The 22,349-nt window shown below is 31.2% G+C and overlaps 5 protein-coding genes and 1 long non-coding RNA gene across 9 annotated transcripts in view; 3 read left to right on the forward strand and 3 right to left on the reverse strand.

The window, feature by feature from the left end:
• The first annotated feature begins 153 nt into the window (after positions 1-153).
• LOC122522215 (U3 small nucleolar RNA-associated protein 15 homolog) lies at positions 154-2,414 on the forward strand. The gene is made up of 5 exons (XM_043643065.1): positions 154-515; positions 605-1,187; positions 1,266-1,486; positions 1,582-2,017; positions 2,096-2,414. The coding sequence occupies exons 1-5, from the start codon at positions 426-428 to the stop codon at positions 2,329-2,331; spliced, it is 1,566 nt and encodes a 521-aa protein (XP_043499000.1). The 5' UTR covers positions 154-425; the 3' UTR covers positions 2,332-2,414.
• Positions 2,415-2,444: 30 nt separating this feature from the next.
• On the reverse strand, positions 2,445-3,818 carry LOC122522217. The gene is made up of 3 exons (XM_043643067.1): positions 3,035-3,818; positions 2,753-2,954; positions 2,445-2,677 (listed from the first exon to the last, which is right to left on the reverse strand). Exons 1-3 carry the CDS (start codon positions 3,816-3,818, stop codon positions 2,554-2,556), a joined length of 1,110 nt encoding a protein of 369 aa, XP_043499002.1. The 3' UTR covers positions 2,445-2,553.
• Positions 3,819-3,872: 54 nt separating this feature from the next.
• Positions 3,873-4,954, reverse strand: LOC122522219 (tubulin-specific chaperone A). The gene is made up of 2 exons (XM_043643070.1): positions 4,464-4,954; positions 3,873-4,262 (listed from the first exon to the last, which is right to left on the reverse strand). The coding sequence occupies exons 1-2, from the start codon at positions 4,591-4,593 to the stop codon at positions 4,036-4,038; spliced, it is 357 nt and encodes a 118-aa protein (XP_043499005.1). The 5' UTR covers positions 4,594-4,954; the 3' UTR covers positions 3,873-4,035.
• Positions 4,955-5,085: 131 nt separating this feature from the next.
• Positions 5,086-8,614, forward strand: LOC122522216. Its single transcript, XM_043643066.1, has 2 exons — positions 5,086-5,307; positions 6,342-8,614. The coding sequence occupies exons 1-2, from the start codon at positions 5,231-5,233 to the stop codon at positions 7,696-7,698; spliced, it is 1,434 nt and encodes a 477-aa protein (XP_043499001.1). The 5' UTR covers positions 5,086-5,230; the 3' UTR covers positions 7,699-8,614.
• Positions 8,615-10,208: 1,594 nt separating this feature from the next.
• LOC122522214 (GRAM domain-containing protein 2B-like) overlaps positions 10,209-22,349 on the forward strand; it is a 35,617-nt gene continuing 23,476 nt past the window's right edge. Inside the window, exons 1-3 of one of the 4 annotated variants that reach the window (XM_043643063.1) lie at positions 10,209-11,185; positions 15,761-16,070; positions 19,910-20,101. In XM_043643063.1, coding sequence (XP_043498998.1) covers positions 11,071-11,185; positions 15,761-16,070; positions 19,910-20,101 — 617 coding nt within the window. In that variant the 5' untranslated portion in view covers positions 10,209-11,070. Of the gene's footprint in view, positions 11,186-15,074; positions 15,164-15,760; positions 16,071-18,038; positions 18,821-19,909; positions 20,102-22,349 lie in introns of those variants that run through there. The other 3 variants (XM_043643062.1, XM_043643064.1, XR_006305012.1) reach the window with 3 other exon arrangements.
• Positions 14,164-14,853, reverse strand: LOC122522220. The gene is made up of 2 exons (XR_006305013.1): positions 14,672-14,853; positions 14,164-14,591 (listed from the first exon to the last, which is right to left on the reverse strand). It is a non-coding gene; the product is annotated as an uncharacterized LOC122522220 (long non-coding RNA).

Genomic DNA, 22,349 nt, shown 5'->3' on the forward strand with positions numbered 1-22,349 from the left:
ATATTTTTAACCGCTAAATTTAAAAACTGGTTCGAGGCAGTTGCAGCGCACTCTGTAATGAAACTTTATTTGCTCTACTTTTCGGGGACACTTCTGATACTATACGTTCGTGCTCCTTCTATCTAAGCTCCGTGGAATATATCATATTATACTATCATATCCTATAAAAGAATACTGTATTCTTTGATAGTATTGTACCATCATCGCATTAAGTACCTACCATCGCCCACTGGTGGTCAGGTTACTAACTAAAATGATTGAGGTTTGGCGAAAAAGTGGACTTGTGAGCTTCTGTATTCTTTGGTACCTTGTTCAAGATTTCTGTTCTGGCATTGGTAAACATGTGCTTTCAAAACACGCAAAGAAAAGTTGTTTCTCATAATAATTAGTAAATATATCTATTCTTGAATAATAATTCGTACGCAATGGCGTCTTTTAAAAAAACAAATACAAAGATATTTATGAGAGCAGGACCTGAAATAACACCTGATAGTATTTATTGGAAAAAATATACGGTAAGAGTTTGTATATATATAACCTATAAATCATTGTATCTCTTAATTTAATATTTTCTATATTAATAATATATGAATATATTTAACAGGCACCTGTCCTAGTAAAAGAATTCGGTCCTATCGATTATATTGACTTTTCACCCGTGGAACCACATTATTTTGCTGTTACTTGTTCCGTAAGAGTACAAATCTACAATCCAATAACAAAATTGGTTACAAAGAATTTTAGTAGATTCAAAGAAGCTGCCTATGGTGGTTCTTTTCGTAGAGATGGCAACTTATTATGTGCTGGAGGAGAAGAAGCTGTTGTACGATTATTCGATGTTAGCACGAAAAGTCTTTTACGTCTTTTCTCAGGTCATAAAGCTGCCGTACATAGAACATTTTTTACAGCAGATAATCTTCGCATTGCCTCATTTTCTGATGATAAAACTGTAGTATTATGGGATATAGGGTCTGAAAAACAAATAATTACTTTTAATGAGCATAATGATTATATTAGAGCCGGAGCTGTAAGTCCCATATCATCTGATTTATTATTATCGGGGGGCTATGATAAATTAATAAATATGTACGATACTAGGACAAATCAAAAAATATTTACTGTGAATCACGAAGCACCTGTTGAAAGTGTTCTTTTCTTACCTTCTGGAGGAATCTTTTTATCAGCAGGTATGTAATCATGTCAAACATTGTATTTAAAGATAAATTGATGTATACTTAAATTCATTTTATTTAATAAAAAAACAGGTGGAACAGATGTCAAAGTATGGGATGCCCTTGCAGGTGGAAAATTATTAGCAAAAATTTCTCAACATCATAAAACAGTAACCTGTTTAAAAATAACTTCTAATGGTCATAGAATATTGTCTGGTTCGTTGGATAGACACGTTAAAATCTATGATTCTGGAACATATAAAACTGTTCATACATTGGATTATCCTAATTCAGTTCTTAGCATGGGAATTAGTGTAAAGAAATATTCATTATTAAAATTACAACTAAATGATTTCATCATATTCTATTCGATACGAATTTATTATGAAATCATTCTTTTTAATTATAGGCAAATGAAGAAACAATAGTGGCTGGTATGGTGGATAGTTTAATTTCAGTACAAAGAAGAGAAGAAGATGTCAAAGATATCAAAGTTCAACGTAAGAAAATGTCATATAAAAATGAAGGTGGAAATACTTATATATCAAGCGTGGATACTGTGGTAGAGGAAGAAGTTAGAGAAAAAATAAGCAAACACGATGTTTGGTTAAGAAAGTTTCAGTATTCTAAAGCTTTGGATTCCGTTATGGTGCCGTATATTGTTAATAAAAATCCACACGTGACGGTTGCATTATTACAAGAACTTAATAAAAGACAAGGTCTCAGGCAAGCTCTTGCTGGAAGAGATGGAAAACCTCTTTCTAATATTATTAAGTTTTTAATTAGACACATAGGTAATGTTCGATTTGGACGAGTATTATCGCATGTGGCCAACATTTTAATGGGTTTGTTAATATATATTATAGTTTTATTTGATATATAAATATGCCATGAAATATGCTTTATATTATTTAATATTACAGATATCTATGAAGATAATCTAGATGAACTGGCAGCAGAACCACGAAACATGTTCAATCTTCTAGCAAATAAATTAGAGGAAGAAGAGGATTTAATCACATCATTGGCTCAGTTACAAGGTACACTTCAAATTATATTATCTGGTGCGGAGGCGCAACATATTATGATGGCTAGAGATAATCAAACTTTAGAACCTTCGAGTGCCGCACAAAAAAATCTAATATTTAGCATAGCTTGAAAATCAGAATGCTATCAATTTATTACTGTAACATATTATGTACATTTTCCGTATAAATTTTAATAAAAAATGATTGTATATTATATACCAGGAAACATTATCGGACAATAGGCTTCTATTACAACATATCACCATGGCACTTTATTTAGACTAAACAAAATCCCAAACTTATCTTATTTCCATTACAAAAATGCTCTTATCGATCCTAACTAATAAATAATTTCAAGATGTATCATTTTTAAGATATTTTTGCCATGCAGCAGATGATGGTTTTTTAGGTATTATCCAACCAATTGGAATTTGCGACGAATCAGTATCGAAATTGATATATTTATCCCAAGCAGTTCTGTAACATACAAACGTAGCTAATTAAAAAAAAAATTTTTTTTTATGATAGATAATTTCTAGTTACATCACCTACCGAATTATTACAAGATTGACAATATCCGTTTGATTCTGATCTAAAAGTTTTTTCCCAAACAATACATTTTGCCATTCATCGAAAATATTTCGTTTTTGTTTCTCTATTAATTTTTCATTATCCGTTTTTAACATTAGTTTTAAGCCTTGTTCTTCAATACAGTATTCTCTATCTAATGTAGACCACGTTTCTGACAATTTGCCTGTAATTCCAAAATTGTTAGTTTATCTAATAATTGAGCATTGCATCATATATGTATGTATGTTACACAAAAAATATTACCAATGATGTTATTAAAGGCTGTATTCGCTGCCGTAGATATCGTTTCTCCTCTTGCTTTGGCAATGTTAGTTTTGACATTTCGTAAATTTCTTAATTCTTGTAAAATTACCGAATACTTTTTCGCATCGTTTCGTTTATTTCTTACATCTGATAATATCATATCTGCATCTTTACGTAGATTTTCATCTTGCTTCTCTTTTTCTATTACTGCTTGTTCACGCCTCAGCCATGAATCTGCTTCTGCGTGTAATCTAGCTCTTCTTTCCATTTTAGCCGACTTTTCTACCTTCGAATTTTGTCTTTTAATTTGTTCTCTTAACCTTTTCTTTCTACGTTTCGCTATATCTTTTTTTAATTGATCAAAAAAAGTGTTTTCTTTAAATTTGTCCATGATTTGAAGTATTTGATTTTTTAACATAGCACACGTCTTAATTTTCTCCTGCCATTCTTGTTCTGGTATGCTTAAATCGCATTGAAGCTCTTCATGAATAGTCTCTATCTTCTTATTTAATTTAAACATTGTTATTAAAGAAGTTCTAGCTTCTCCGATCTTAGATGGTCTCTTAAAACTTTTCACCTCTACTATATCCGAATTCTCTTCCGCTTCTTTGAGAAAGTGTTCAATTTGTTCTTGATCTTCTTGTCTTTTTTTAATAGAAATATTTAACATTCCATCGGTAGAATTAACATTATAAAAGTTCCAGTTAGGTGGATAGAAATTTTGTTGATAATGTCCACTGTAGTTGATGTACATGAATTCGTTATAATTTGCTGGATAATACATGTTGAAATGAGAAGTACCTATTAAGTTTGTCAAATCTACTTGTGACTGAAATTCTTGATTGTTAAATGCAATTCTTTATATTGAATAAATATAAAATCCAAAAAAATAGCTTAATTCTATCTTAGCCTTAATAATTAACACAAATGCAGCTTGCTTTTTAAAGTAAATACATAAAAATATGAATTGCGTAGAAAAAAGTTATAGGACTTGTTGTCTTCTAACACATTTGCAAAATTTCTCCTTCTTTAGGAAGTTGAGCTTCGGCTTCTTGCAATACTTTCTCTGCCTCTATGTAATCTTCGATTTCTTTTAAATCTTGTTCGGTATCCAAAATACTCTTTAATTCTTCGAATGCCTTTACAAGACGACGTTGGCAATCTGGTACCATCATTAGGGATTCTTGTAGAACTTCTTCTTGCTTCTTAATGTCATATCCATCCTTATCTATAAATGCACATAAGATACTATTTGAAAGAATAATCTATTTATATTTTTTATGGATGTAATTACTTAACGTAGCAATATTATTTCTGTTGATTACTTAACATTGTTGAAATTAAATTAAAAGCGTCGCTAATCTAAACTAAAATAATATTTCAAGTTCGTACTTTGTTTATGTTTTTTAGAGTACTTTTTTATTCTCACCCTGTTCTTTTAATTGCTGTATTCTTTGGCGTTGTTGCGCCGCTTCTTTTTCGTAAGTAACTTTTTCTTTTGCAAGACGTTTTACTACTCCGGTCTTAATTTTCAAAGTTCGTATACGCGGATCAGACATTTCGTATATTAATTTAATTAATAATACCTATCAATATAAATATCTTGTATTTTTATACGACGAACTGTACAATTATTACCTTTTAAGGTAAGATGATTGGCTTGAAATGAAACGGTACGACAGATTCTTAAGTTTATAGGTTAGACTGCAATTTAGAATTGCAGAGTGCGTTCAAATATAACACTTGAAGTTAAATATAAGATTATATTATAGAAGTTTGATAAACGCCTTAGCTTTTTCTATACTCTATGATATAACCCTAATTAAGTTTCAAGATTACTATTAATTAATGTTGTCTTCTCTCTAATTTAAATAAAACAATTTTTATTTTCTATTATACATACGTACGACGATTATATATGTACACATTTAATATATACATTCGATCAAATGATATTTTTATCCTCATTTCAAATTCATCCTAGACCGTATTTAATTTGGTTTATATTCTTCTAGGTGGCAGCACCATATCGAAGTGCGATAAGGACGAGGACATTGAGCATCTATATTGTTTGTATAGTACGAGAGAGAAATACGAAGAATAAAATCGCGTATGTTGGCTTCACGCGTTTGTATAACAAGAAGGAAGTAGTCGAGAGATGTAACGAAAAGAAGTGTCAGTGTCATTATTGATACAATGCAAGAAGATATATTTCCAGCTGCAGAGAAAATCCTTTCTGATCTCGAGAACGTACTAAAGAAGAATTCTTCTTTGTGAGTAGATTTTTTTCTCATATATTTTTTTTTCTTTTAACTAATGAATCGAGGGCGGAGTCTTTAGAAAATAATCGAGATTAAGAGTTTGTAATTTTGCTCTTTCATAAATAAAGAAAAAGTAAAAAAGGAATAGAAGAAAGAACTGAAGGTGTTGACAAAGTGTTCGAAAGATAATTTCGTATTTTATCATTTTTATTTTATTTCTTTTTCATTTTTCTCCCTTCCCTTCTCTCCTCTCTCTCTTTCTTCCTGTGCTTAATATCTATGTTTATTTTTTTTTCTGTTCTCTTTTACATATACAAATGAAATTCCCATCGATTTTGATATCTATGAAACGAAGGAAAAGTTCTACCTACTTCATATGCCTTAAGAAATGTATATATACACGTCCTATATGTATGCGTATATAGCACACCCTTCTTTTCCCATATCAGCATACAAAATATGACGACAATAATAACACTCCCCTGTAATAATATTTTTAATAGCATTTATTTCGTGCAATAATACAAAATTCTGTCATTCAATTTTTTTCTTTATATCTTTTCTATTCAAATTTAATTCTATCGAAAATATTTTGAAATAGATGATGACTAAAAAGTATTTAATAAAAAGTAAAAGAGCTAAAAAAATAAAAATATATATATGCTAGATATTTATATATAAATATGTAGATTAGGTTTTAAAAAAGGCAAAGAAAAAACGTGTTCATAGATAGCGTATATAAATAGAAAAAAAATACTGAAAAATTTTTTGCCTGAAGATTCCGATTGGAAAGAAATTTTATTTTTCTTTCTATTTCATAATATCTTTTTTATTAATTTGTTTATTTGATTTTACTTTTTCTTTCATAATCTCTTGTCAAAGTTAATTCCTTCTAATTGGTTAATTATTTCATCTCTGATTTGAGAGATTTATATTAATATATTACTTTGAAAAGTAATTTAAATTTCAAATTTCTAAAAGGTGCGCATAATTTTAAATATCGATCCGTTTAATGTATTTTCTAACATATTCCTTAATGTTTTCAGAAAGAGTTTTGAAATTATACCCTGCGAGGATAATCAGAACAAATCGCCGGTGTTTCATCAAGAAGACAATTTGGGCTTAGCATCATGGTGCGTCCAACCACTTTATTGTTACACGCATCGTCGTTTGTTTGAACATCGGGGAAACAAACATAGACGAGAGGATCCAAGCAATGTAGCTAGATGGCTGTCAGGTGCATTGCTCTTAAATCCAGAGGTATCGACATTTTGGAATATGAGAAGAGAATTGGTTAAAAGTAACAAATTAGACGTTATTGAGGAATTAGCGTTCACCCGACTGGTGCTTTATAAAAAGGCTAAATGTTTCGATGCTTTGGCTTATCGTCGTTGGTTATTACCATATATATTGAATCCCGAAGGAAAGAATTATGATCTCACAATAGTAGAACCTACATTGTCAACAGAAATGATTGTTAGTACTATATGTGCGAATAGATATCCGACTAATTATCACGCCTGGAGCCATCGTAAATGCGTTATGATTCTTAAAGAATCTCATGGATATACAGATCCTACTTATGAAAAAGAATGGAAGGATTCGTTAGCTTGGTGCCAATTAAATGTATCCGATTATAGTGGCCATTGTTATCGACAATATCTCTTAGAGAAATACCTACTCGCAACCGATGTTAACACCAAGGATAATCTCTTTAAATGTATTAAGAATAGCGATTATCAACTACGTTGTCATATGGTAATGGATTACGTTGCAAACGTTTTTCATCTCACTCATGATAATAATTCTCAAGGTAATCAAGAAAGTAATGATGATGAAAAAGAAAATGATTCCACGACGAGTCAACACTGTATTACGTCTCGTACTCTTGATCTTCTTCATGGTAAAGCACGATCTGGCATTTCTACTACAACTACTACTACTTCTACTATCACCAACAATAGCAGCAGTAGCAGTAACTTGCAACTTGAGCCGTGGCAAATATGTTTTCTAGCTTTATCCTATTGGGTAGAGGAATGTAAAGCCAATGAAGAGTGCATTAAAATGTACAACGATCACGAGGCTCTTTGGTATCAACGTAGATACCTCGCTCATCTTCTTTTACGTCTCATTGAATCCTACAAAACGTATTCCTATTATAAATCTGACATTATTCTTGATTATCGTCGTCGTCCTACTGAGCAACATGAAATAGATGAGATCGTTTATAAACAAAGTGATGACAAAGACCAAGACAAAAATAAAGAGAAGGCTCCTCTTATTCAAGCCTTTTTAAATCGTACACGTGAAATCACCGATTTAGCCACGAAACGTGACTCTCACGAGCAATTTGTTGTTGAAAAATTTATCCAATATCTCGAAAATATTTATTTACAATTTTAAATTATTTTATGAATCCTTTCTTATTTTCGCTTCATTATATATTCATAATTTACATGCGATTCTTATATTTTCAAAAGAAAGTATTGTTACATATTGTTACATTTATTAAGAAGCATTTCTTTTCTCTTTTAAATTATTTTTGTGAGTTATTTTTTTGTAATATTCGTTCTTTTTCTCTCTCTTATACATTATTATAAAAAAATAATGTAATATTTTACAAAAAGAATTCGATGCTATCAATCAAATGATTACAAATAGGAGAATAATATGTATATTAATTTGAGCGCGTTAAATTATATTCTATACGAAAAAATATGCAATAATATTCTTCCTTGTTATATTTTATTTTGTTATTATTTTTTTGCCGAATATCTTGTGATCTCGCAGTGAAGAATTATATAAATAATAATTATTATTATTATTACCATCACTATTATCGTTCCCTTTGATCAAGGTGCTAGAATGTTCTTTACTGGGTTTGTAAGTTTCTTATTATTAGGTATATTTATAGAATTTTGTTTTCCTTTGAACTATCTATAATAAGGGCACATTTGAAAAGTTGAATCAATTCAATTTGATTCTATGATATAATACCAAAATACACATATATGGATAACATTTATTGTTTATTCATAAAAAATAATCTCATCGCAAGCATACTAAATATCATTAATGTCAAATGATTAATTAGTCGAATACGCGTGCAATCTTTCTGATATCAAATGAATGATAATAGTTATATTTGCGGTAAAAAAGAGACAAAATAAATAAATATATAAAATAAGGCAGATTAAATGTACGGCATTGTTTGCGATGTACGATTACAGGGAAAGTTTAATAATAATAATAATAATGTATGTGTATAGTAATACCCTGATATGGAAAGTGATAAAAGAGAAGATTAGTTTTCTAAAAAGATTGTCTACGTACAACTTTATTTCTAACACCTAGACTATTGTGCGATCAGGAAAAGCAGTATCTCTTAAAAAAATTATACTTTTTAGAAACTTATATTGTAATCTCCAAGAAAAAATCTAATCTTTTAATTTAGTTACACTTTTTATTAAAATAATAGTATGCTTGATAAGATTTTTTTTTACTAATTTTCTATATATCTCATGATAGAGCTTTTCAAGACAAATTTAACGATATGAATAAGCCTAATAGAGTCAAAAAATTATAGATACTGTCTTTTTTTAATTGCACGACAATAGATTAGGTCTAAACATTCGTATACGTGTAGTATCTTTAAGTATCTCTCTTCCTCTTTTTCTTTCTATGTATAGTAAATATATGTGTTTTCTAATCGTGTGACGTGGCTGAGGTAAGGTCCTGTCTCTTTGGCACAAGAGGAAAAACGAAAATAAACTACTGGCAACGACTTTTGACGCTAAGCATGTCGTCAGTCTAACGCGAACTATCGTTTAAGAAAGTCGTTCTATAAACTATCTTATTCTTGTGGCTTTTCTTTTTTTTTTTTAAACTTATATATACATAAACAGATGTATGATTTAACTAGTTTAAATCTCGTTTCTTTACGTACAATTACAATTATATTAGTAATTTTCTTTTAATTACTGTGAGAAGTGAATTTTTTAATAACGTATTTATTAGAAATAGAAAGAATATTTTTTTTTGTTTCGTTTTTTTTTATTCGTTGTATCAACTGCATCATTAAAAATTTGAAGATCTCTGACGACCGGAGAATAGTAATGTGGATGAAATATAATAATTATTGGTTGATAATAAAAAGGAAGTTGATATTAAATGAGTCTAGTAAAACGTGAAATTAAAACAATCGAGTAATCGTAAAGTGGTCAGCTTTGTACGCGTGTTTCGATGAAAACCAAGCTAGAATTTTCTATGACGTATGTATGTAACTTGCTTCCTTTTTTTACGTTTTATTATCTCCAATTAAATAATTGAACGAATGAAACGAGTGGTTTCGTATTTCGATCTTACAATTAATTTTAATTATGTTGTAATCTTGTTTTCCTCTTTCTCTTTCTATTTTATATATTACTGTTACGGTATGATATATATTTACGTTAAGTACATTATGTATTAATCGATTGCTTAATTAGTATTTATAGGTGAATTGTGAGTTGTTATTAAGTTAACAGGAAATCTTCAAGTGATTTCTAAACATTTTCTAATCAGCTTAATATCATAAATACTCGAATAAAATTAAAATGTGATTCACGTTGATCTTTCAATCGGTTAGATCGAATTCAGTTTGTTTCACAGAATTATTTAACATTCAAAAAATGATCTCATAGAACTGTTTTAATCATTGATATTATTCATATAAGACATATAATATTATTGTAAAGATTGAAATACGAAGTATCACCCGGTATAAAAAACAGGCAATTCAAATGAGAAACGCTGAACGCGTTTGCCTTTTTGAAACAACATAAGTAATTACAAAAATAAAAGAAAAACACGATTGAACAAATTTATAAATGAAGTTCAAATTTATAAAAGAGTTAATTTAATCTCGTAGAAAATTAAAATACAACAAAATAAAATTATTCAAAAATTCCATGATTAATACAGATTTGAATTTGATTCACGTAGTATAGAAGAAGTCAAGAAACGGCAGTCAAGATTTCGCGCCAATAGCCTTGGACACGTTATAGTAGGCACGTCGAACTTGGACTATAACTTATTTCAAGTAAATTAATTTTGTTTAACGAGAAATGTTACGTGTATAATTATATTGTTTAAATAATTAACGAAATGTGTCGATGAAGTAACGCGTCAACGTTTGAATGAAAATCTTAGATCGAATCGATCGAATTGAAAACGAGGAAGTGTATGTGTGAAAGAGAGAGAGAGTGAAAAAGAAGGAATGTTATGTACGGATATGTTTGTATATACGATAATCGATGTTACTGTACAATGCAATGATCGGTCGGAAGCGGTCGAGAAATACAAGGACGTTGCTCGGAAGAGAAGGTTAGAAAAAGAGAAAAAGAGAGAGAAAGAGAAGCAGTTCGCGTTACTTCGTAATACGGCATTGACGACGGATTACGACGAGAATTCGTTGTTTCTCGATAGGCCAGGAACACGTGACCATTTGCTCTTCAATTTCATTGGTGAATCTGTTCGATCGTGTGTACTCTAAGAGAGAGAAAGAGAAAGAAGAATGTATAAGAAGAAGAAGGGACGTGTTTAATATATTTTCGACGGTCGATAGAGAGAGAGAAAAAGGTATCCTCAGAAATTTTTACCTGTGTGCTGCAGTTGGCGGGTCGTAAGCCGATCTCTCTCATCGTATCTCTTTATTCTTCTATTTTCCTTTTTCATAGTGAATTAAACTTTGTATATACTTTTTCTTATTTAATTGTAAAACAAAAGAACGAGAGAATGGCGTTAGTCGAAGGTGAAAGGACTACCGGTGAGATAAACAATTCTAATGTTACCAGTAATCTTCGACGTGGTAGCAGTTTACGATTACTTGCTGCATCTGCCGGTACTGTAGGTAAGATATCTATTTAAATTTTACATAAAATGCATTTCTCTAATTCGCTATCATTTATATATCCTTTAACATTTCAAACATTTCGTTCGAAGCCTTCCTCTACAAATTTGATCGAAAAGTGGCGGGAAACTGGCATATACGTTATTTTCAAATCGCCTGCTTTTTGATTTTTTATTTCTCCTTTCTTCGCGATATGTTTCATTATTTCATATAATCCATAACATCATACACATTTATATACATGATACATTTCTAAATATAGTTTCCTATATTTCATTAATGAATTTACTTGATGTTTTAAGTCACATACATATTTCGTAGCATTTATTTATATCGTATTGTGTAACATTTTTGATGACGACTTTTTCTTCTATGTTTTCTTATCCTAAAGTCTGTAATCGTGTGTACAAATGTTTTTATATAATTACGTAGCTGTTTGCTTTTTTTCTTCTTTGCTTTTTCCATTAAATTGATCAATTTTTTACGATGATCGTTATAGAAAAATACAAAGACGTTGAAATTCGTAACTTTTCTCAATAAACGATTATATCTGCGCGATTATCCTTTAGCATATTTTATTTTTTATTTCATTTGGAAAAGAAAGGAGGGGATACTACACATAAATTTGAATTTTTATTTTTCTTGTTTTTTATCTTTATTCTTGTAATAGTAAAATTGGAGAAGATTTGAAATCAACCGACATTCTACTTAACGGAATCCGAAGTAGCTTTTGAATTTTGCATGAATCACGAGTTTGATAGTTTCCTGGAAGAGGTTTGACCTCGTTTTACTGTGTTAACGGAAATCCCAAATACGAAAGAATGAGGATCAAATTCTTCGTAATTATATGAAATTCTTGCGTCATGTATTTTTTCGTGTAATTACAGATGATAGTTTAATGTCAGACCTTGGAGATTATTAATCAACCTTTTTTAGGATGAATGTATGAATTTATTTTTTATTTTTTATATTAAATCTTTTTTACAATTTCACTTAGTGACTTGGTTACAACCCCAAAACCTTAACGCAACCTTGATGCTAAATTTTGCCCTAACCCTAATGCTTGCAGCTATGACATTACTTTCCCCTACTACTTCAAAGATATATAAAAAAGGGATGACGTATCGATCAAAAATAAATCGAATAGTTTCTCTGATCAAGAATGAAATGTTCACTTATCTTGGCATTCACAAAATTTTGATGACACATGAAAACACTCGACATGAGATTTGAATTGCATCCAATTTATTTACGTATAGTAGATACACTTAAGTAAATGTATACGTACAGACGAATCGCAGACATTGCTATTTATTTCAAAGGAGTAATTTATGATATAAACTTATGAGATAAATTTCCTATCCTATAAACGTAAAATTGAATACAATTTTCTTTGAAAATGATGATTGTAAAATGATCGACGAAGATTTATATAATTATAAAAAGAAAATGATAAAACTTCGAAGAAATGATCTATCTCTCGTATTAATGATGACTAATAGATAAAACATAATTGTCTATTGTTATTGTCGAAGAACTTTAACTCTTTCTAATCGAATTTTTATTTTTAATTTATCTTTAACATATATATATAGATAATATAACTGACTAACATTACATATAGTGTATCTGTTAATACACAAATGTATTAGTCTTCGGTATAATCAGGAAACATTTGTTTGTAACGTTTATCTAACATATTTTCCATCAGCTAACTCGCATATATTCTTATTTGATCTTAACGCTTAAATTATTTTTTTGAACGTAGTCAAAATAATAGATTCTTTTAGTATGAAAACGAATTTCTAATTTTATTGTAAAAATATTACTATTTAATATTATACAATATTATCATATTCATATTAGTTTGATTAGATTTTTAATATAGGCTAGATCAAAAGTTTTCTCTTAGGCTTGTAGTTTTATTATCTGAAAAGAATCTCGAAAAAGAATGTATATAATTAATTGCTTAAATCACTAAGGAACGCTTTTTTGTGTGTGGGCTGCTCATTAATTATTTAGAGATTATAAGAATAAATAAATCGTAGAATATAATTCTTATTTTGATTAAAACAATATAGTATATTACTATTTAGATTCGTAACAATTTTATAAGTAACTATTAATAGTTATTTAAGTCTACGTTTTCGTTTTCGTCTGAGTTTGAAGTTCAAATGGTTAGACAATTTTACACGCAGAAAGATAGGGACAGAGAGAGAGACAGTTTATTTTTATGTGTTTTTCGTATATAATAGATATATACATATGTAGTTTCTTACAAATGAGCTTGACACGAACAGAACATATTTGGCTTTTAGTCTTAACGATTACACAACCTCTCTAATTTAATTTAAGCAAGACGTATTTCGAATATAAAGGAATACTAACACAAACAGATACATAGTTGTGCATAATGTATATACATATCTAACGTAGAAAGGGTGAATTAAACGTTCTTAGTAATAAGGTGTTATCTAAATTTTTTATTCATCTTTGAGTCTTTTTAGCGTCATTTTTGTTTATATTATACAACTACGATCCCAATGTATACAATTATAAGTCTAATTTGCCTCTATAAAGAGCAGTAATTAATTTTTACAATCGCATAGGAAATATTGTTTGATCCTTTATATATTTAGAAACTTGTGTACAATTTTGGTATATGAAAAGAAAACACATCGTTCTAACGTAACGATAGGAAATGAAAGTTTCATAGACTTTATTACTAACAAACTTGTCTTAAATAGAATCGCTTTTGTACACCATCGAGAAATAGATCCGAACTTGTGACCTTCTCAGCTAAAAACCAGGCCACACATGTGAGAACACTTAATGACGAATAATAGTACATTGCAATAACAAACGTGCTCGTTATAATTAACCTAATCTTCCTCGTTTATTGTTTTAATCGATCTAACATTTAGTTTTTCACGATGTTCTAATTTCATTTTAACGTACCCCTCTTCTATATTTTTTAATTTTTCAAAATAACCTAAATACTAATAAACCTTAAAATTTAAACCCAAGTATGATCGATACACGAAGCTAAATATAAATTGCCATCATAATTCGTGGATAATATTAACACTTCCTCAATTACTTCGACTGAATCAAGTTATAGGTATAACGAATAATTCTGAAAACGAGTAATCACTTGAAGAGAATACATGGTGGATCAACAATTCTTAAAAACTTTTAGTCTTACAATGAGAACATAAAGAATTGGTCTTAAACATAAGAGTGTACGTAATTGTTTTTTAAAATTACTTGAAAAGCTGAGATTTTTAAATTTCTATAGTTTGTTTCACTTACAATTGTTTAAAATCCCCCTCTACTCCCTCCCCCATGCTTTAAACACACACCACTGAATCGCATATTATATATTGACCGGAACCCTCTGGGCATTCTATAAAATGATCAGACAAATTATAAAATACATGCTCATTATATACATTACCCGATTTACATAAGCATTCTGTAGAATACCCGCAAAATACACATTGGTCGTAACATATGCACAGGTGTATATATAGATAGCGTTGAATCGAGTTCGATCGTAACGTGTAACATATATATTTACTTAGGTACCTATCTAGGTATACGAATTTAGGAAGCGTGTCGCGCGAATTTGCCGAGAGAAATGCGGCAATTCTCGAGTAAGATGCGCATGAGTTTGCCAAAAACGTGATGCCGTTGATACGACGATAGTATATGTATGGCCCCGAGTTTAGTATAGTGTCAGTCAGTTGGCTTACTTGGCGTACTTACGACGGTCACGAGTTCGTTACTCGAGCATTGACTTTGACCGGTTTACAAAAGTACATATCTATTTATTAATTTTGATTTCTTTTTTTTCCTTTTTATTTTATTACAAATTTATATTAAATCTCCAGAAACATTTGTATTTGGGAACGAGAATCAATCAATCAGGGCGTTAAAAATTAAATCATATGGCTCTTAGGATCTATCAGATTCAAGGTAAGCCAGGAAAGCAAGCATTGCATAGTAATAGTTAATAGTAAACACGAAACCAATGACAATCGCTCGATCGGTTGTTCGTTTGTAACTCGTTCACGTAATGCAGGTAATAATACGAAAGAGACGTGATGATATACCTATAACGGGTTATAAGCTGATGTAATATAAACATAGGGTTTTAAACGAATTAAGAAGTATCGGTGGTAGTCGTTTTCTTCTACGTCGGAGACGAAGATCTATGACTTTGTAACTCTCAAAACAGACTTTCCATAGTAAAGTGTATTCATTCAATGAGAGGACGTCCCATAGGAAGTTATAGTTACATGTTCAGATGGTAATTTTTCTGATAACAACAATTACTTTCGCATTTCCCGCCTAAACGATCGTACTTTTTGTTCATTTTTCTCCTCCTTTATTTTCTTTTGTTTTTTACCGTATGAGTATCTATTGAAACATGGGAACGATAATAAACGAAAGCCCTAGTATATATAATAGATACGTGATGATCGAACGTGAAGTATAGTTAGTTGGTCGTGCGCGTACATTGACCTGGGAAGTTGGTTTAATGGTATCACAGGCGTTCGCAAATCGTTTCAGAGAACGAGTTGGGAACGCAGTTACGTCGTGGGGGTTCCCTGAGGATCCCACGAAATACAAGAACGGAGGATGGAAGGACGTTAGTAGTTGATAGTGATCATTCGTTGAAAGTACCCCGTGACAAAAGATTGTCCTCTTCGTCGCTATCAAATAATTCTTCATCATCTCTGGAAGTTAGTGGAAGAAATGGGGGATGCGAGAGACCGGTACGACCCGCCAGGCGTTCAGCTTCCGCATTGGACCAACCAGCACCCGAATATCTTGCTCGAAGTCTTCTTCAATTAGGATGTCCTGTTATCTCTATACCTACGTAAGTCTATTCATTTTTGTTATCGTAAACACATTTTCCAGAAAATAATATTAGTACGAAGTGTGTTAAACACACACCACATTTTGTCAAATCTCTCACTTAGGAATCCATTATGTTAGTACTATATTATTATATATTAGCAGCGATCAAGTAATTATTATGCTACCATTTTAATCGTGATACGTGACCTTCTCCTCTCTACTCCTATTTTCATCTTGATTTTATTATATATATATGTATCTATATTCATACCGATATATATTGTGTGTGTGATATATCGATTTTATTTATTTTTATAACAAGTCATTTGCGTGAAATATTGAATATAACGAATAAATGAAGTTTTTAGAAGTTAATAAGTGTGTCTATGTAAGTTTATATGGAAAGTATGGACTGTATCTATTATCGAAGTTTTCTGCGAGGTCTCCGCTGAGCAAATAGGAAAAGAGGGAGAGGAAAAGAGAGAGATGATACGCGCTGCAATCACGCTTACGACAGATTTCAAAGGTTCGTTGAGAAGCAAGCGTTAGTACACGTACGACAGTACGTACGTACGGTCGGTTCCTTAACGAGGAAGTAGTTTTAAAGTTGCACTATTTCATTTACGATTAAATTTAGGTTCGCTCATCTCTCCTGAACCTCTCCTCGTCGTTTATAATATATTATATTGTCATTTTTTCTTATTTATCTCTCTTTTTCTCTCTTCGTCTCGTTCTATTTCATCGAGAAAACGTACATTCCAGTGATTAAAATATCATTTTGTTTAAAAAAAAAAAAAAAAAAGAAACAAATATATAACAGGATCAAATGATCATTCGTGATTGACAGAATTAGTTTCAAATTCGGTCTGGAAATCTTCCAATACCTTGTTATCTTCTCTTGGCAACTTTAGTCCGATTTATGAGTCTAATGAAAATATTTCCATGCGCTTGCTTCGGTGTGGATGTGTATATGTGTCTGTGCATGTTTCGATGGTAACACACAATTGATTTATTTTTTTTATATATATAAAATAGTTTTATGCGAAATTTTAATGTATCCAATGGAAGGGGAAGAAAAGTTACCGCATTATCCGACATAAACTGTTCCTTGATAAAGGAATTCTACTTGATTTAAATCATACGTATATATCGCACTGATATAAAGGCTTGGTAAATCGAATTAATTGTTACTTATAAAACACAATGTTTCGATAATATCGATTTATAGGAAAAGAAAATGAGATTTCTTATCGGCATAAGGTTTCCATATCTATGATTTATTCGTCGAAATATGTTTTGTAATGTTTCTGAACCTTTTAAACAGGAGACCAACTTGATAATAGAAAATCGTGTAACGATCGAATGGAACGATGGTGCGTTGTCGATCAGCTGATCGCTCAAAGGAGATCGAGTTAAGCCTGTCTTTCGAGTATCAAGCTACCATGAAACAAGATTATAATCAGCCTGTTCTAATACACATAGTATTTACACTTACTTGTTAAAAAATTCGAATATTAATCGTATTCAATTTCGACAACGTCCATTTTCTTCGTTTTCATCTTTCGAAAGATTCCCTTTGAGTTTGCGCAGTGAATTTCAGCGCAGTCGTAGTGCAATCGAATCCATTCGGAGTTTCCACGTGAATTTGATCAAACAAAGGTAGAGATAGAAATAGAAATAAATAGATATGGAGAATAACGGGAGAAATAGAAAGAAGGAAATAACGTGTCTTTCTTTTAATGATTATTTTTCAATAATTTTATCTCTACCTGGAGATATATTATTATATATATTTTTTCTAGAGGATATATAATATAGGAAGCACGATGCTCTGATATTCGGTCAATAGGTGACTCTCTGAGCGCAGACGCAGCAAATAGACGGAGAGAAAGAGAGAGAGAGAGAGAGAAAAAAAGAGAGAGACGAGTGTGAGTGTGAATGTGAGTGGTTCGTTCGTACTTACGTATTTGTACGTACGTATGTAAGTACGTCCTCGTCGTCGTTGTCGTCGTCGTCGTCGTCGTCGTCGTCAACGTCGTTAACGTCGTTGTCTTCGTTGTTGTCGAATCGTGGTTTGTTCGAAGGTAAAACGAGCAAGGGTTTCCATACGAGAGCATGGACTGCTGTTGTTGCTGCTGCCGCTTCTGCAGACACGCATACCGCAACATTGCCGCATAATTTTTGTTTCGAGCAAGAGAGAGAGAGATAGAGAAAGAGAGAGAGAAAGAGAAGAGATAAAGAGAGCGAAAAGAGGAGAGAAAAAGAAAGGAGAGAGATTTCATCGTTAGGCTTCGTCGAAAAAACGTGAGCTGAATCTACCCAAAGCTGCAGCGACCTTTCATTCTTTTTCATCTTCATCTTTATTTCCTTTATCTCGTAGCTTGCCTTTCCTATAGATAACACAGAGAAAAAAGAGAGAGAGAGAGATCAAGGACAATTTCATGTAGACTTCCTGTGATTATTCTCATCATTTTTAATCCTTCTTATAATTATTCTTTGTCATTATCGTTGTCGTCGTCGTTGTGAAAAAAGTGACAGATAGGAAGATTAAAGAGAAATTGGATGAGATAATGTAAAAGAAAGAGGTGTTAGAGAAGATTATTCTAACTGTTCCAGTACGAAGATATACATATATCATAGTATACGAACGACACAGGAAATAATAGTTGATATCGTTCGGATTTGGCGATCGGGTGACGAAAGTGATCTGCAACGCAGGACAGTGGCGCCCCTTTATTGGACCGCCAGCTACGACAACGAACATCGCAGGTGTGATTTGAAAAAGAAAATAGTGTGTCTTGTGTATTTGTATCGTGGGGTGGAATAGGTTCAAATATCTTTCTTATATTATATTGTTATCTGTTTTTAAAATCATTTGGAATCATTCCGTTATTTATTCTCTCAATCAATTTGATTATTTCATTTGATTATTCGCGATTACAATGTGAGAAGAGATTAGGGATAAAAGGGGGAGCAAAATAACTGGGGATAAATAACTCATTATCGTATTTTATTTTTTTACGACGAATAAATAAGTTACTTGTGCGTTGAACTATTCATATCAAAAAACAGCTGATTGTGACATCTGTCAGCCTGACTACCGCCATTTTGCTTTTCCTCTATCTATATAAAAGAGAGAAACGAGAGAAAGGGAAGCATCGAAGCGACAGAAGGAAGGCGTCTTTACGCTCGTGCAACCGGATGACTCGTTCGTAAAGCGCGCTCAGCTGTGTGGTAGCGATTCTAAATACATCGACTTAAATATCTGATGCGCTCGCGTGTTTAACCGATTACCTTTGACCGATCAACTCTTCTCTTTCTCTCTTAAATGTTTCTTCAAAGTGCATTACTTACATTTCTCTTGTTTTCCCATGAAATAAAGAGTTAGCTAAAAGTTTTAAGCCTCGTATTTTTGCAATCTGAGAAGTAGAATCATTAAAAACGGAGTCATTCACATTTTTCAAACTTATACTTTGTAATACTTTTTTGGTCAAATCTGTATAAATATTATTTACCATTAATTTTATTCAATAAGATCTTGTATGTTTGGTCTCGTTAGAAATTTAATAGTTCGATTTGATAAATTTCCTTGTTGTACGTTGGGTAAGATAATTATAATTTTACCTTTTTATTTTTTTACCATTATTTACTTTTTTCTTTATTAATAAATGACGTTTACGTTTTATCCTTGTGAAATAAATATAGAATATTGAACGATGCGAAAGTAGCTGGATCAATGAAAGTTTCAATTTTAGAGATAGTGAATTTAAAATGATGATATTTAAATTTTTATTGTAATAATAATATTAGAAAAAAAGATGGAAAAAGTAGAAAAGGATTTGATCTATTTGTTCGCAGACCTCGTGGCGGCGTTGGATCGGAGCATCCGCAAAGTAGCGACAGCGATGACTCCACCGCGACGCACAGCCAAAATCAGGGTCAAGGTTACGGGCATGGACATTCTCATGGACAGTTCGACTCTTATACCGTGCCCAAAGTCCAAGTGTCGGGACCACCGAACCCTTCTGAATCCTCCTCCGTCATCAATGGGCAAGTTTGATTCTATTTTTATGTTTCTTACCACACACTCAATTTTGATTATCTGTACATTTTGATATTCTTATCTAATTCTAAGATTAAAGTTACTTTATTCTCTCGGGTAATCCGTTTTTTCATGTCAAGGTCGAAACAAATGTTCATTATTTTCTTCCAAGATAACATTTTACGATCGATTGATCCAATAATGTAACTTGATTATAACAAAATAGAAGATTTAGCCGAAAATCGAGGTGACTTAAGCTCGAGAGATTAATGCTTGTCGACGAAGGAAGTAGGAAGACAAACTTTCTTGGCTCGAGAAAAAGCATGGCAAAATTATTGAGACACGACGACGATTAGTCTCTCTCTTTCTCTCTCCTTCTCTACTTTGAATTAGAACAGATTCTTGGAGACTATGACAGTGGGCTGACTAAGTTTTGACCTACAAATATATTCTTGAAGTTCCTAAAGCATTTTTTTGTTAACTCTATCGACGAATCGTCAGAGAAGAAGGTGGCCTGGGGAGGGGAGTAGGCAGGATAAACGTTCGTTCGTTTGACACGTGAGAACCGATAAAGATATTTCTGCATGTTTCTTATCGTTCTCTTTCAATAAGTTGATTATTTTACTTTAGAACGTTGTTGTACGCGCTTCGCGAAATTTCTTTTTTTTTTTCCTCTTTATTTTATTTTTTTTTTTTTTTTTTTTTTTTTTTTAAATTATTCTTTAGAGTCCGCCATTGGAAGTTTGCAAGTGAAAAAGAGAGACACATAGAAAAATAGAAGATAATAGAAAAAATTAAACCTTCGTTATTCAAATATTTAATAAAGTCATAGATCATTTATGAGTCTATTAGGATCGATGATTTCAGTGAAAATCATGTTAGAAACAACGAGTTCAACAAAGTATCCATCATCTGACGAACAGCTGGTCGTTGATAATAAGCTTGCATCTTGTTCAAAGTTATTTCGTGTGACACGTTATTTCAAGACTAGTTTTTATAAAAGTTATGGTATCATTTTCGGTTACGTTAAACAAAAGAATTCTGTAATATCGTGCGTTTATCATCGTGAGAATCGTCAACTCGTAGATCACGATCTATCATGGAGTGTTCTTCGGTAAGTTTTCTTCTTTTGTTTCTTTTGATAGATCGAAACATGACTGACGTATCGAATATCTTATTATTTTATTATGCTAGTTATCTAACAATAAGCATTTTCTCCGTTATCAAATAAATTATAACCTTTTGAAATGTTTTACTCTGTCTTATTGTCGTGTTACGTCAACGTAAATAATTAAATTCCATGACACTTCAGAACGAAATCTCAAAGTAAGAAAGTAATAGAGGCTAAATAAGGAATATTATAAAAATGCAAATTTGTATCATTAACTGCTTCGGAAAGTCTATACTATTCTCATATCGTTCTACACGTTAAACCTTCTTCCACTTTTGAACCTACATAGAATATCTATAAATTTTATTACGTTTTTAAATGACTATAATGATTTCTGCACTTGTTAGTTAAACATACAAAAAGATATCTTGCCATATCTGACTTAGTTTTTTATTTTGCGATAATATTCTTCTTTTTTTGTCTATATATATTTTTGCCTAATATTCATTTGTAAAAAATAAATATATTTAATGAGTGGAATATTTTTATGATTTAGCGTTAAAAAAATAAAATGATACGCATACATTTTTGAATAGATTAAATCGAATTGTTTTCAATTCAATTCAATCCGTAAGATACATACTCTACCTTAAAAAAGAATACGAATTCTCTCTACTGGTCAGTCTAGTGATTATTTTTAGATCAATTTCAAGGCGAATCTGTGTACATTAATTCGATAGCAATCTTGTAGGAATTTCTACTTCGAGATATCGTTTATTTTTCGAACACATTGTAAGTAAGAACGCATATACACATGCATATATATATGTATGTATTATAGATATAAGAAAGAAACAAAGTTTGCAGATTTATTATTTTTTAACAATATAAAGATAATAAATTTGCTTTGTGATCGAATGCTTAGTCACAGGTGTTTTGTTAGCTATCTTCGATTCATATCGATCACGTTTCCGATTTGAAACAATAAAGATTATATTAAAGATCGTTTCATTCTCTTTAATACATTCGATGAAACGTGAAATAGTACTCATTCTCAAATAATTAGACTTTATATGGATATACATAAATTTTCTATTACGGAAAATGATTTAACGTTTTAATCCCAGATATTCAAATAAAAACAT

This window comes from Polistes fuscatus, unplaced genomic scaffold, assembly GCF_010416935.1.
Source record: "Polistes fuscatus isolate 324 unplaced genomic scaffold, CU_Pfus_HIC Scaffold5, whole genome shotgun sequence".
Classification (NCBI taxonomy): Eukaryota; Metazoa; Arthropoda; class Insecta; order Hymenoptera; family Vespidae; genus Polistes; species Polistes fuscatus.

What these genes read in the sequence shown, in the direction of transcription:
- LOC122522216 (XM_043643066.1), top strand. Translation starts at nt 5,231, where the DNA reads ATGCAAGAAGATATATTTCCAGCTGCAGAGAAAATCCTTTCTGATCTC. An exon ending in CTAAAGAAGAATTCTTCTTT is followed by an intron (nt 5,308 to 6,341) that starts GTGAGTAGATTT and finishes TAATGTTTTCAG; the next exon opens with AAAGAGTTTTGAAATTATAC.
- LOC122522217 (XM_043643067.1), bottom strand. Translation starts at nt 3,818, where the DNA reads ATGTATTATCCAGCAAATTATAACGAATTCATGTACATCAACTACAGT. An exon ending in AGCCTTTAATAACATCATTG is followed by an intron (nt 2,955 to 3,034) that starts GTAATATTTTTT and finishes TTGGAATTACAG; the next exon opens with GCAAATTGTCAGAAACGTGG. An exon ending in GTCAATCTTGTAATAATTCG is followed by an intron (nt 2,678 to 2,752) that starts GTAGGTGATGTA and finishes TGTATGTTACAG; the next exon opens with AACTGCTTGGGATAAATATA.
- LOC122522215 (XM_043643065.1), top strand. Translation starts at nt 426, where the DNA reads ATGGCGTCTTTTAAAAAAACAAATACAAAGATATTTATGAGAGCAGGA. An exon ending in TTTATTGGAAAAAATATACG is followed by an intron (nt 516 to 604) that starts GTAAGAGTTTGT and finishes TATATTTAACAG; the next exon opens with GCACCTGTCCTAGTAAAAGA. An exon ending in TTCTTAGCATGGGAATTAGT is followed by an intron (nt 1,487 to 1,581) that starts GTAAAGAAATAT and finishes TTTTAATTATAG; the next exon opens with GCAAATGAAGAAACAATAGT.
- LOC122522219 (XM_043643070.1), bottom strand. Translation starts at nt 4,593, where the DNA reads ATGTCTGATCCGCGTATACGAACTTTGAAAATTAAGACCGGAGTAGTA. An exon ending in ACAGCAATTAAAAGAACAGG is followed by an intron (nt 4,263 to 4,463) that starts GTGAGAATAAAA and finishes GTGCATTTATAG; the next exon opens with ATAAGGATGGATATGACATT.